This window comes from Coenobita brevimanus, chromosome 26 (genome assembly GCF_032717465.1).
Source record: "Coenobita brevimanus isolate Jiangsu-jjx chromosome 26, ASM3271746v2, whole genome shotgun sequence".
Taxonomy (NCBI): domain Eukaryota; kingdom Metazoa; phylum Arthropoda; class Malacostraca; order Decapoda; family Coenobitidae; genus Coenobita; species Coenobita brevimanus.
The window spans coordinates 8580816-8596144 of NC_136979.1; the positions used below are offsets into that span (position 1 = coordinate 8580816).

General features: G+C 43.4%; 1 protein-coding gene across 1 annotated transcript in view; it reads right to left on the reverse strand.

Annotated features, from left to right (window-relative positions):
* The window catches only part of LOC145394151 (uncharacterized), a 64128-nt gene that overhangs the window by 23182 nt on the left and 25617 nt on the right, over positions 1-15329 (reverse strand). The window contains exon 6 of the mRNA XM_080268131.1: positions 12744-12892. Coding sequence (XP_080124257.1) covers positions 12744-12892 — 149 coding nt within the window. The remainder of the gene's footprint in view (positions 1-12743; positions 12893-15329) is intronic.

Sequence of the window (15329 nt, forward strand, 5' to 3'; positions counted from 1 at the left end):
GTATTTCTCTTAATTTTCTCAACCACATCCACATCCACCCCACAACGTTCCTTTACTTCACTCGTCAACCTGTCCCTCCATGTCACTCCACATGCTCCTCTCAAGTAACTCATTTCCACTGCTCTCACTCTTGACTTGTTCCCCTCTAGCAAGATCCATGCCTCACTTCCATGCATCAGGGTAGGGATCACAATACTGTCATGCAGTGACTTCTTAACCTCCATACTCACCTCCCTATTTCTCATCACTGCTTTCAGTGAACCAACAACCTTCCTTCCCTGCCATACCCTTTCAAGCACTTCATCTTCAAAAGTTCCATCCTTACTCATCACACTATCCAAGTACTTGAATGCACTCACATTCTCCATATCCTCACCATCCAACCTCAAAGTGCATTCTGTGACATCATTCCACTCAAACACCATAACTTTACTCTTGTTTACATTCACTTCAGATTCCTCTTCCTACACATTGTCCCAAATTCATTCACCAAACCTTGCAACTCCCATTCATCTTCACTCAACAATACTGTATCATTGGCAAACACCAACACCAGAATCTTCCAAATCTCACCCTCATTCATTAGAGCCACCCCAACAGCCACTGCCCTACCTTGCACCTCCTTTACAACACCATCCATGTATATATTAAACAGCCATGGAGACATCACACATCCTTGTTTCAGTTCAACATTTAGATAAAAGAACTCACTCAGCTCACCATCCACTCGCACTGTAGCCCTAGCTCCTTCGTACATACTCCTCACAGTACTCAACAATTTCCCATCCACTCCATATATTTTTAATACTTTCCACATCCCTTGCCAATCTATTCTGTCATAAACTTTCTCCAAGTCCATGAGGGCACCATACACTTTCTTTCCCTTCTCTGGATACTTCTCCACTTAACATCTTAGAACAATATCTGATCTACAAACCCGTTTCCCTTCCTAAGTCCCCCTTGTTCTTCTCCAACTAGCTCCTCTGTTATATGCCTAACCCTATCAATGAATATTCTACCATATATTTTTCCAGTCACACTAAGAAGGCAAATACTCCTATGGTTACCACATACTTCTCTCTCCCCTTTTCCTTTGTATAAAGGAACAACTATACCTGATTTCCAGTCCTCTGGAACCCTTCCCTCTTCCAAGGCCAATCTACACAACTTCCATATCCATTCCACAACAATCTCACCCCCACACTTCAGCATTTTACCACACACTCCATCAATTCCTGGGGTCTTTCCCATTTAGATCTTCTTCATTGCTTCCACTACTTCCACCCTACTGATCTCTTCCTCCTTCCTCTCATCTCTTCTCCCAGCCATTCCCCAACCACTTATACTCGCACTGCTCTCACTCTCTACATTCAACAAATCCTCAAAGTGCTCCTTCCATCTCCTCAATTTCTCTCTCTTCTCCACCAACAATCTGTTATTCCCATCTTTCACTCCCCTACTATTTCCCCTTTCACCCTGTCTTACCTTCTTTACCTCCTTCCAAAACAATTGCTTAAGTCCCCTCCATTTTACACCCAGGTTCCTCCCAAACTCTTCATCCACTTTCTTCTTACTCTCCTTCATCAAACTCTTCACCTCCCTTCTCCTGCTCACATATACCTCTCTCTTTTCTCTCTCATCTCCTCCCCTACCTCTACTTGCTAGCCATTCACTATGTGCCTTCATCTTTTGTTCCAAAGCTCATTTCACCTCATCATTCCACCATGCTGTCCCTTGCACACCCCTGCATCTCCTCCTCACTCCACAAACCACCTCATACACCGCACCTATCTCTTCCGTGAATATCTTACATAACATCTTCCACCCCTTCCATCTGCTCTAACTCATACCTTCCCAATCTTTGTTCGACTATGCTCTTATACTCTGCCATTTTCTCACTATCTTGCAACTTCTCCACTCTTCTCACAGGGGATGTTTCCTCCTGTCTTCCCCTTTGTCTCTTCACCCATTTTCTTTGGAGCATTACCTTGACCATCAATAAGTGATGGTCTGAAATTCCATTCCCCCACCCTCTCCACACTCTTGCATCCAGCACTTGCCTTCTAATTCGCTCGTCCACCCACATGTAATCATAAAAATATACGTAAAAATATCCATTTTTTAATATGCAAAATGTGATTCTAAAATGCGAATCAGTCATCAGAAAGCATGGGAAAAATGGTGTTCCTACTCAAAATGGCAGTTCACTATTGTATACGAAGCTACCACCGGACGGTCGATTGGTTTCCTGCCCTTTCCCTCCTTCACAGGGTCCCTCAGGTCTCGAGACTCTCAGTCTTTGTCTGCCCGTGCTGAGCTCACATATTGTGGTGCTTTTAGCATTGTACAGGACCTAGCTTGCTCATCTGTTACATCATGGCTCCACTGCTTCATTCCAAGAATAAGAGGATCACTGTGGAACTGAAAATGAAGGTTATAGACATGAATAAGCACGGTAAAAGAAACTCAAACACTAGACGTGAACTTGGCTCAGGTGAATCAACAGTGAGGAACGTTCTCAAGAACAAGGAGCAGATTTTGCAAACCATCAAGACTTATGGAGGCCAGCAAGTGGACAGGTGCAATAAGGTTGCTAATCCCGCAATTATACAATCGGAGAGCTACCTAGCACACTACATTTACAGATCTAGTACCTTTCTTTTAGCAAAAGGCTTTCTTAAAACGATAGTCAATAATGGGGACGTACTGTAAATAACAAAGATAGGGTGAGATGTCGACCATATACATTTATTCCCATTGATTTAACGGTTTCTAATATGCCAAATTTTCAACATGTGGTGCATTTTGTCAACCAAATTCTCGCATACTGGGAGGGAGGCCCTTCTGTGTGTGTGTGTATGTATGTGTGTGTGTGTGTGTGTGTGTGTATGTATGTATGTATGTATGCATGTATAAACAGTACACTCACTATTTTCCCGCCTAATGGGTACCACTCACGAAATTCGTGCATATACTTTACACGTCTCCATGGTTGTTCAATCTGTATATGGATGGGGTAATAAAAGAGGTACAAGGTAGGGTAGTGGATGTTGGAGTGGCCCTGGTGAGAGAGGGTAGTGTTTGGAAACTCCCTGTACTGTTGTTTGCAGATGATACTGTGTTGTTCAGTGAAGACGATGGAGAGCTGCAAGGCTTGGTGGATGAGTTTGGGAGAGTGTGTAAGAAACGGAATCTAAAGGTGAATGTAGGGAAGAGTAAAGTGATGGTCTCTGAGAGAGGTGAAGTCAGTGAATGTACAGTGAGGTTGGATGGTGAGGAATTGGAAAATGTGACTACGTTTAAGTACTTGGGTAGTGTGATGAGTAAGGATGGAGGTTTGGAGGGTGAAGTGCTTGAAAGGGTACAGCAGGGAAGAAAGGTTGCTGTTTCCTTGAAAGCAGTGACAAGAAGCAGGGAAGTGAGCATGGAAGTGAAAAAGTTACTACATGACAGTATTGTGATACCAACTCTAACGTATGGAAGTGAAGCTTGGACGTTGCTGGAAGGACACAAGTCAAGAGTGAGAGCAGTGGAAATGAGTTATTTAAAAGGAGCCTGTGGAGTCACACAGAGAGACAGGCTGACAAATGAGGATATAAAGGAGCGCTGTGGTGTGGATGTGGATGTGATAGGAAGCATTAGGAGGAATACACTGAGGTGGTTTGGCCATGTGGAGAGGATGGAGGGTGAAAGACTGACAAAGACAGTGTATGTGAGTGAGGTGGAGGGGGGAAGAGGGAGGGGGAGGCCGAGGATGAGATTGAGGGATGGAGTGGAGAGGTATATGAGAGAGGGGGGTGTGAGTTGGGAGTGGGGCAGTGAAATGGCGGGGGACAGGGCAACGTGGAGGCGATTTGTTTGTGGCCACCCCGAATGGGATTGAGGCATCTGGCAATAGATAGATAGACAAACTTTACACATAATAAGCGGTAATTGGTTCTGGGGTCAGCCACCTCATTCCCCCTTAGCTACCCATTAATGACACATTACCCCTACTATAAATTACATACAATTAATCAGACATATAATATATTACTGAACAAAGAATTTACTAACACTGACTCTTAGACTGAACTGCTTGATCGGGCTTGAAGATGAGTTCCGAGTCTGGGAGCAGTGGTTAGTTACCACCTGCTCCCTCACTGCTCCCTGCCACCACTTTTGAGTCCCGCACACCACCACTTCCCGATGCTTCAACATCAAAACCTTCAAAATCCAGTGGGAGTTCATCAAGCTCCCCAATGTCTTCAATGTCCTCGTCCACAGCACCGTCGTCCTCCTCAGCCTGCATGTTCTCCAAAGCCTGAGCTTGTTGAATACGAGAGGACAGGAATGATGTTATCAGAGTCTGATGATGTGCATGAACTCTGGCGTTGAAAAGGTCCTTGTAATCAGCCAGAAGTCTATCCACCATCGGGAGGAAGGTGTCCCTGATCTCTGGCCTCCCGTCACTTTCCTTAATCTGCTCTTTCAAACGAGCAGTGGTTGCCAGCAAGTCTGTGATTTGGCGAGATGTTGGCTCAACAGGTGGGACAGGTAAGGGTTCTTCTTGAACTTCGTTGTCATTGACTTGTTTGTCTGTTTCCAGTATCTCCTCAATGGTTGGTTCAAAACAAGTGACTGCGGAGATGCGGGGGCTCAAGAAAATTGTAGGAAAATCGTGAGACTCCTAGGAAGAAAAAACATTCCCTTGCCATCATGAAACGAAATTTTGCAAAAGTATATATCACGAAAATAGTGAGTGTACTGTATACATATATATCTTCTTATCTATCTATCTATCTAGGCTATCTATCTATCTATCTATCTATATATACAATACCCTTGCATCCAGTACGTGTTTGTCCAGTACTATTCTCGTCCAGTACAGATGGCGAAAAAATTAAATACTGTAATTCATTATTGCTGTACGGATTTGTTGGGCAAGTATGGATCGGCCACGCAAAGTGCGCCAAATCTGAGGAGTTCTTCTCTAGTACTGATGTGCTGCGTCCAGTACTACTAGCCATGCGTGAGCAGGATGATGGCCAACACCGAGGAATGTTTTCCTAGTACTGCCAGGCCAGTCCAGTACGCCTTCCTCGGGACTTGTGACGTGTGCCAATCAAATTGCTGTCTTGCACTTCCCCCTGATGATGAAGACGACGATGTGTCAGTGTGTGACTATGAGGGATTTATGAGGGAGGTTGAGGCAAAGAGGCCTCCTCAGGATACTAAAGGCCCTCCTCCAGGGGGTCAGTATGACCTCCAACAGCCCAGGAAATCCCTCACCCTCATCCTCCAAGCCCATCACCACTCACCTTAAAGGTTGGTGAAATCTTAGTTGTGTCAAAATGTACGAGTAGTCAAAGTTGAATTTTGGGGGGACTTTTTCATGGCTTGTCTGACATTATTCATCTTTTCCATATGGTCTGTTGTTTGTCCAGTACGGTAGTACTGTCTGACAAAAATACCGTACTGAATGCGAGGGTACTGTGTATATATATATACAGTAATTGTGGTAGGTGGGGGCGCTCACCATCCACTCACTCGATGTAGTGCTGCTCTCGGGTGTCTGCCCTTTCCTCTCCATCCTTCTTTCCTTCCATTCTCTTCTGTCTTTCTCTCCTTCATTCTTTCCTTGTCCTTCTGCCTATGGGTGTCTTTGTTTCCTTCATTCTTTCCACTTCCTTCAGCCTGTGGGTGACTCTACACTGAGTGACAAGCCAAATGGTTTCCTGTGCACCAGGAAACCATTTACTACGCTGGGTGGTAACCATATAACCAAATTTTGGCGCCTGGTGGTTTAGTGGGTAATTATTGTGCTCCAGTCGGATTGAGCCGGTGAAGGTTTATATCCAAGGGATGGTTGGGGTTTACTGCTCACGTAATGCCACTCAGGGATGAGTGAGGTTGGTCACTCTCATCTTACATGTCAGGACCAACTGCCTTGCCCCGGGCTCCTATGCTCCTCATGGGGCAATGTAGGCTTGGATGATGGATGGATGGATGGATATATATATATATATATATATATATATATGTACATATATGCTGTGGTGAGGCATTGTTTACTGCAAAGGAACAATGGTTCATTGTACAGGACCGACCTGCAGGGATGGTTGCTTGTCTGTGGTTGGTGGATCGGCTTGGCCAGAGAAACTGGGGTTACTCAACAACAACAGATGTCTAGTCATCTTACTACCCATATAATTTGCATTCCATAAAGAAAAATCAGTACAGTATTTTGAGAACAAGTTGCATACTCCTAAGATTCCCTTCACATACCACTGGGGCATGCATACCCCACGCTGTTATCAGAACCATGGTCCTTCAGTGACTCCAGGAGAAATAAATTCAGAGGTGGCTGGTGGGTGCCTCCAAAATCCAACTGATACAGAGTTTCAGAGATGTCTTGCAATTGAGAAAGCAGCCATGCTGAGGCGAATGATGTGGGCACTAGTAAGGACAAAGGAACCTCAGAGACTACCCTCAACTGATGGGAAGTAAGACGGCTCTAGGATTTACTGTTCTTTTTCTAAGAGCTATACATGGTGTTCCTGAGGGTTCTGTCCTGTCATCAACTCTCTTCCGTAACTTCATCAATGAAAGGGTGCCTAGCATCCACTCACTCAGTGTAGTGATACTCTATTCTGGGGCAATTCTACACTGAGTGACAAGCCAAATGATTTCCTGTAAACCAGAAAATCATTTAATATGCTGGGTGGTAACCTTATAACCAACCAATACGTGTTCCCAACGTGTTAAACAAGTGTGCTGGTGGAAGGTTAGTGTCCCTTCCTGGAAAACAACTAAAAAGACAAACAAAATGCCTCAGACCAGGATGGACCAACAGGTGACAACCAAGGACAGTACAAAGGACATGATACGGATTTCAACATGGAATGGAAGGGGTGCGAACGATGAGGAGAGAGAGAGAGAGAGAGAGAGAGAGAGAGAGAGAGAGAGAGACAGACAGACAGACAGAGACAGAGACAGAGAGTCAGTCCAGGTGCTTCAGGGTGCAAAAGTGGACAGACGTTCATTAACTGAGACTAAATGGAGAGGTGAGACAGTGGAAGTATGGATGGGGCATATGTGCTGAAGTAGGTGAAAATGACAGGGCAAAAGAGGGTGTATGTATTGTTGTGTGCAAGAGACGTAGGGAGAACATATGAGAGCATGGATCAGTTGGTTCAAGGATTGAGTGGGTAAGACTGAAAGTTGGAATACAAACATGGGCAATTGTGTATGTATTTGCACCAACAGAAGACCATGCGAGCAGAATGAAAAAAAAAAAAAAGAGTTCTTACTAGTGGACATCTGTGAGGGGAGGGGGTTCGTGACTGCCAATACCCACTCTAGGCACAAAATGATCCACAGGTATAAGTGGCAAGTGATGAAAAGTGTGGGTGGTGAACTGAATGAACAGAAGGCAATTACTGATTATGTGTGGTGATGAAAGAATGAGAAGGTATGTAATAGATGCAAAAGCATACAGAGCTTGGGGAAGTGGACTTTTGGATCACCACTTGGTGGTGGTGAGAGTCAAGGTGCAAATGCGGTGAATGAATAGAAGCAGAAAACGACAGGAGGAAGTAGTCCTTACAAGGAGAGTAGAAAGGTTGCAAGAGGATGGAAAAAAGGCAGAATATGAGAGAAGTGGAGAAGCAATTAGGTAAATATGATTTGGAGCAGATGGGGGAAGTGGAAGATGGGTGCAAAATATTCACAGAAGAAATCTGTGCAGAATGTGGTGAGTGGAGTGAAAAGAAGGCGAAAGGGGGTGCAAGGAACAGCATGGTGGAATGAAGAAGTGAGACAAGTTGTGGTGCAAAAGAAGAAAGCATATAATGTGTGGATAGGACACAGAGGCGTGGAGGAAGTTGCGAGATGGAAGAGAGAGTTATACGTAGAGAGGAAGAGAGAGGTGAAAAGATTAGTAAGAGGGAGTAAGACAAGAGTGGATGAGGACTCTGGAAGGAATTTAAGTGTAAAGAGGAGGGAATGAAAGACAATGAATTTGGAAGGAATTTAAGTGCAGAGATGGGAATGAAAAACAATGTTCTAGAAGGAGGTAAGGAGAGGCAGACAGGGTGATAAAGAAGTTAGTAGGGGAGTGAAAGATAAAAATGGTAGATTGATGGTGGAGAAGGGAGAAAATGTGAACAGAAGGAGAGAACACTTTAACCCTTACCCGCCGAGGAACAGTTATATCCAACACAGACTCTGTGGACCAGTGATGCCGGTATATAACAGGCAAGACTGTATAAAAAGCACTAAAAGGAATCTAAGAATAAGGTACTAGTAGGATACTCAGGGCAACCCTAAGGAAAATTATTGGAGGGTGGCTTGTCAAAGGAAGCATGAAAAGGAGGTTTAATAGCAGAGCAAGACAGTGTGCAGCATGTAACCATCTGGATTGGAGAAGTACAGTATTATCATGGTGGCCCTCATGCTGAGATGTAACTGCTTGGTGGGATTAAAAACCTTAAGAGAGGTTTCTCTACCTTTTGGGCATAATGGAGCCATGAACATCCTACCCTCAGCCATTCTAGGCCTGAGATGAGTTTCTCTTCTCCCAGCAGTAGTTGCAGATGAGTAAACTCTCTTCCTCATAGGCAACTCCAATGGATAAAGACTGACAGAAAAATTATTAATGGGCCAACAAAAACCTGTTTTGGTTAATATATATATATATATATATATATATATATATATATATATATATATATATATATCCCATTGGATCCCAGGGATGCTGGGCGAGGCACTGCACTGGGAGGGCACTAAGCGTACCGCCCTCCGCCTGTCGGCTCATAGTCGCGAAGCTCATAGGTCCCTACCCGGGGGTTCCCTACTTTATAAAGACTTGAAAAATCCCAGTTCTGTCCAATACTCCGGACACCGGGCTCCAATGGGTCGATAGGTTTGCCAGTCATTAACCCATTGGATCCCAGGGGTGCTGGGCGAGGCATTGCACTGGGAGGGGACTAAGCGTACCGCCCTCCGCCTATCGGCTCATAGTCGTGAAGCTCATAGGTCCCTACCCGGGGGTTCCCTACTTTATAAAGACTTGAAAAATCCCAATTCCGTCCAATACTCCGGACATATATAGTGCTGCTCTCAGGTGTCTGCCCTTTCCTCTCCTCCATCCTTCTTTCCATCCATCCTCTTCTGTCTTTCTTTCCTTCATTCTTTCCTCTTTCTTCTGCCTGCAGGTTACTTTACACTCCCTCTTGCATCTTTCTTTCCTTCTTTCTTTCCTCTTCCTTCTGCCTGTGGGTGACTCTACACTGAGTGACAAGCCAAATGGTTTCCTGTACACCAGGAAACCATTTACTACTCTGGGTGGTAACCATATAACTACATTTTGGCTCCTGGTGGTTTTGTGGGTAATAAAGGTGCTCCAATCGGATTGAGCCTGTGAAGGTTTATATCCAAGGGGTGGTTGGGGTTTATTGCTCACATAATGCCACTCATAGATAAGTGAGGCTGGTCACTCTGATTATGCCAGGACCAACTTTCCTAGCCCTGGGCTCCTACGATCCTCATGGGGCAACGTAGGATTAGAAGATGGATGGATGGATGGAGATATATATATATACAGTAAGACCTCATTATAACGGACTAATTGGGGCCAAAGCCATTCCGAAAAATGCGAAATTCCGATAAAAGCGACATCCGGACTTCCCCCTGCTAACCAGGACTTTCTTCAATATATCAAACATTCGTCCAGATCACACCATTGGTTTATAAACTGTTTTGACAACCATTGCGGTACTGTACTGTGTTATACCTTCACTACAATAATCAAATGGTATAACATGTATAATAATACTGTACTGTACACTGATAAAGATATCTTTTACTTATCTTATTGTGGTGAACATAGCTGAAGTGATCAGGCAGTCCGGACTGCTTCTGGCTTTATCAGACTTTTTCCAATATATAGAAATTTAGTCCAGTAGCTCCACGATTCTGATAAAAGCGAATTCCGGTCTCTTGAAGTCCGTTATATTGAGGTTTTACTGTATATACAGTCAATCCTCGTAAATCGCGGCAATTTGGGTCTGGACCACTGCCGTGACTTATGAATTCTGTGATTTATGAATAATAACTCTTATATGAAAAATTAATTTGGGTCTGGACTTTGGCCAACTCGCCCCCACAGCACCCTACCTACACCTATCTAGGCACCATCAAACACAATCATACAAATTTAGGAATATTCTGCACATGTATTAAGGAATCTTACCTTAATCCTATGACGAAATTGTTTAAGTGAATGGAGTGGGGTGGTGTTGGGAAGAACTTAGAACCTCTCGGCACTTGTTCTTCCCAAACTCTTTCACCAGCTTTGAAAACTTCTCTCTCCTCTCAACACGAAAAATGAGCTCCAAACGTTGACTATACGACAATTGCAGCAGCTTCTCGATGCCATACTGCTTAGAGCGCTTCATTGGGGGGTCGGGAGGGGCCATGGCAGGTAGGAGGCGAGGGGAAGTTGCACAAAAAAGGCATGTAACTCTTGTACTCCACGGCGACATTCTGTAGTGTGCAGACTGGCGGGACAAGAACAACAACAACATGGCGGCATTAGTATGCACATATGCCACCAGGGACGTGTGGTGATTGGTTGTTGGGTCGCAATTTTTAGTTTGAATGCCGCGGTTTACGGTTTTCCTTGGAAAAGGCCCACTTGGGTGCCTAGATCCTCGATTTTCGTGACTTAACAGTGATTTAAGGTTGACGGCAGTCTGACGGCCACCTAGCCGTGATTTACAAATCCGTGATTTATGAACACGCACTTTACGAGGATTATATATATATATATATATTGTTACGGTAGCGCCAGCCCGGGGCTATTACAAAAAGACAACAAGGCAGCCTTAGATGGTCGGCCTCCACTGCGTTGCAAAAATAACGCAGACCCCGGCACTGACACTCCGCAAACTAGAGAAAAACTGCGCAACGGAAAAGTACTTACTTAAGAACGCAACACTCTGTACTTTGATAATAAAACGGAGCAGCCTACTTATAGATCTAGCCTACTATCGTCACTACCGGAAATAATACCGCCCGAGACAGTTTACAGGAACACCTCCCACTTATTTCCGGTGGTGACGACTTTCTACTTAACCCGTGTCCAAGGGGGAACGCAGTGGACGGCTCACGATAGTTCTCACTAGCCTTGTGGAAGTAGATGGGATTGAACCGTGTAGGGGTTAGGGGTGTGTGTGTATGTACATGTGTTGGGGAACGTTAATTAAGGCAGCGAGAGGACTACGGTGAGCCAGACTGGCCCTCCAAAGACAACAAGATCACAAAACAAATAAAATAACTACTTCCCTCAGTCAGCAACAAAAGAATAAAAATTAACTTAAATGAAAACGCCAGCTCGGCATAAAAATGACTGGGGAGAGAGAGAGAGTGTACAAACACCCGATACTGAAGCTGGTTGGGAAGATACTGACTTGACGCCAGGCTCGTGTGCAGCCAAGCGCGAACGCATGAATCAAATTAATTAACAAGGAACTTAAATTCGTGCCCCTCTCTCTCTCTCTCTCTCTCTACAATGAATTGGTACTTCTAATGCAAACAAAACATCATTAAATATACTGGTAGCTCACCTAAGACAATCAAAATACTGTAATCAAATGCATACTCAGCATGGTATGAAATAAAATTGCCCTCAGTGGCGGGAACGAAACAAAAGAACTTGTAGCACTCGCTAATATAGACTCCGCGAATGACACGGATACATACTGCATAATCCCCTAGCCCAGCTGTAATGGCTGCACCCGTGGGAACGGAAAGGCGGACAGCGTAACAATATATATATATATATATATACAGTGGATTCTCAAAGTTCGATGGGGATATGTACCAAAAAACCACATCGAAATTCAAAACATCAAAATCTAAACTGAACTTATTATGGGAAAAATTAGTTTGGGTCTGGGGCCTCCCAACTTCACTATGTAAAATCATGATTTTTTGCCCACACTCCCTTTAAACTTTGTGAACTATAAATGTGGTTACATAACTGTAGTTCTGCACTATATTGCCATACTGTACTGTAGTTCAGAATACAGCAAAATTTGTTACAGTTTGTCAGTATCTTGTCACAGTTTTTATTACAGTACTTACAGCACATTGTACAGTACTAACCTTGGGTTATGGAATATTATCACTTGGCTGGCTGGTGTTGGTGGTGTGTGGCAAGGGTGGACCACTTAGTTGTAGTAGCCTCCTTTGTGGAGGTATCCAACCCAAATTCCTCAAAATGAAAATCATCCTTGAGTATCTGGACATCTGCAGTGTCAACATCTTCCTCCTCATCCTCTTGGATGGTTATATCTTGCAATTACCCTAGTAATTGGCCTGAAGAAGGTGATGATGTTTGACTGTTTCTGCTTATGAAGCCCATGACAGCATCGAAACTCACGATTTTGCATTGAAAAGTGAGGTAGGCAGACCACTCCAAAATGCATCTAAATTTGAATCATCGAATTCTAAACTGTGGAAATTTGAGAATCCACTGTGTATATATATATATATATATATATATATATATATATATTTCTGATACGACTGAGGTGCAAGTTTGATTTTCATATTTTCTCTTTCTCTTCTTATTTCTGGATACTGCAAGGTAACACAACAATAATGTTCATATTCCTTATTCTCATACTACTAGAATACTGTACTGCAACATGCCAACTTCCTTACCAAAAGAGATAACATACAAAATACATCACCTTCCAGCAGCTGTGCTGACATTATCAGTGGAGCCCAAGTGATAGAGCGCAACAAGTACATGATGTTCGTACTGTTCCAGCCCAGCCACCTCTGCACCCGCCGCAACCAGCCGCTCAACCTCCGCCCTCTGCCATTCACTCACTAGCAACTGCACCAGTGCCAATACCAAGCAGTTTTAGGAGAATACTTCTCACTACTATTCAGTACTTAGTCAAAAGGATCACCAAAGTAAAATGTAATTTAGAAACTTGTATTCATTACACTACACTTGACATCAGAACAGTATTACATAAACTTGACATATTTCACCCATTAGTTTTTCAAGAACTATAAAATGCAACTACTGTAAGTGGGTAGCACTTGGGCTGTCCCTGTTGGTTATTTCACAATCATCTGATAAAATCTGTTACTATGCAGCAAAAGATGTGGCACGCTCAATACTAATCATCAAATTATGATATAGTCAACTCACTTTTAAATGCACATTTTTATCTTCATTCAGTTTCCTTTTACACAAAAGATGGCTGACTGCAACCCATCAACTCATTATACAGTAAAAATTACTTCTACACAGGTTCTAACACCAAAAATGACCTAAGTCTGATGAGTTCAGGTATCATGCAAATTATGTTTTCTTTTCATAGGGTTGATGAACCTAGCAGCTGGCTGAGAGGCTCAGTATGACTTCTGCAAACTGTGGCAGACCTGATGACTTACTTCTCCCTAACATCACTTTCCTTTTCACCACTCACTCCTTTTCCAGTTACTCATCCCACTCGTGCTATATTTCTCTCTTACTCTTGTGGATGCATATGCTCCAATCACTTTATATTGTACATCTGGTCCTAAAACTTGTCCTTCTGTTCCACACCTCTATCATTACAGTTTGCATATGCAATGATCAGTGCTACTTTCACAATCTTAAACTTGACATACCTGCACATCAAGTTGATAACATAAATAATTTCATTCCTCTTTGACATTCATTGTTGTTTTTGTTGCTTAGCATGCCATTCACTGTTCATCAATAAAATAACGCCCTCTTTATTCTACCTATGTATATACTGCATATACCTGGCCTTAAAAATTTCACATATTCCCACTCACCCATTTTAAGACTCTCATAGTGCCATCACATCAGACCTTGCTTCCTTAAAGACATGCATAACTTGCAGTCTCTTACAGTCTTCACTCACATCTCTTACATTCTACACAGTCATACAAGCCTGCCTAGTTTTCATGGGCCTTGAACAGGCACAGAACCCAGATCCAAAGCTTCCTGAATTACTATGTGGGGGATACAGTGAGTTGGGGGATCACTAATCCACACCACCCTCTCCTTTGTGTGTATCTGGCATGCAGAGAATACAGGTATTATTATTATTATTATTTTTTTTTTTTTGTCTCCTCTACCCCAGGAACTGGTTATTAGGTTACCCATACAAGTGTAATAAACAGTTTCTTTACATAAAAGACATCATTTGGTTTGAATATTGTGTAAACCTAATCCCCTTTGTATCCTATTGCTTATAATGGGTCCAACATGCTTGTGTAAGCCGGCCTTGGTCACCTAATGGTGACTCTCCACCCTACTCAATCTCTGGCAGCCTTCCTATTCGGTAACTTGCCACTGACATCATACTCTATGACCTAATCCCAGGTCTTTTTCACAATGCCTCTCACAACCCTACCTCTGATATTCACACTTCTCACTTTCTGCACCCTACTGTCATCCTCCATCCTAACCACATGCCCAAACCATCTCAACCTACCCCTCCTCATCACAACACCAATACACTCCAGCCCCATCCTTCCTCTCAAATCTTCAACTGTAAACCTAGCCCCTCCCAGGCCTCGTATCCATGGACGCACAACACATCCATCTAATCACTGTCATTTCTGCACATTGGAGCCTATGAATATCTTCTTCCTTTACTGCCCACGACTCACTACCAAACAGCATTACACTCCTAACATATGCTGGATACAAAGATCCCCTAGAATGGAGGGAGAGCCCTCTCAATGTCAGGAGAGGTAACGGCTCCATTAGCTTCCTGAAACCACTCCTTACCTTAGCCACAGAGCTAGCTCCAGCCCCATCTCTAGCACGTAACATGTCCCCAAATAAAAAAACTCTTCCATACACTCAAAAAACTTACTAGCAGGATCAATCCTTTCATGACTGAAAATCTCTACATGTTCTCCCCAAAGTACCGCACACATGAAATTAGTATTATATTGCGGTCTACCTTAAATACCACTACATGTCTTATGCATCCATTTATCATAAACAATGTACAAGATGGAGCTACTTCCCACACCCTTGTGGCAAACTGCACATGGCCACTCTCCCACTGCTTTGACAGGACCGTCCTAGATATCGTCATTTTTGTGTTATCCACATTTACTCTCAAACCCATGTGCCCCATGCTGTCTCTCTACTTCCTAAATCTTTCTTCTACTTCCCTTACATTCTCTGCAATCAACACCAAGTCATCAACATACAACATCTCCCAACGGGGTCCATTTCTGAAGTACTGTGAGAACTTCAAGTATCATGACAATCAATAACGGACTTAAGACAA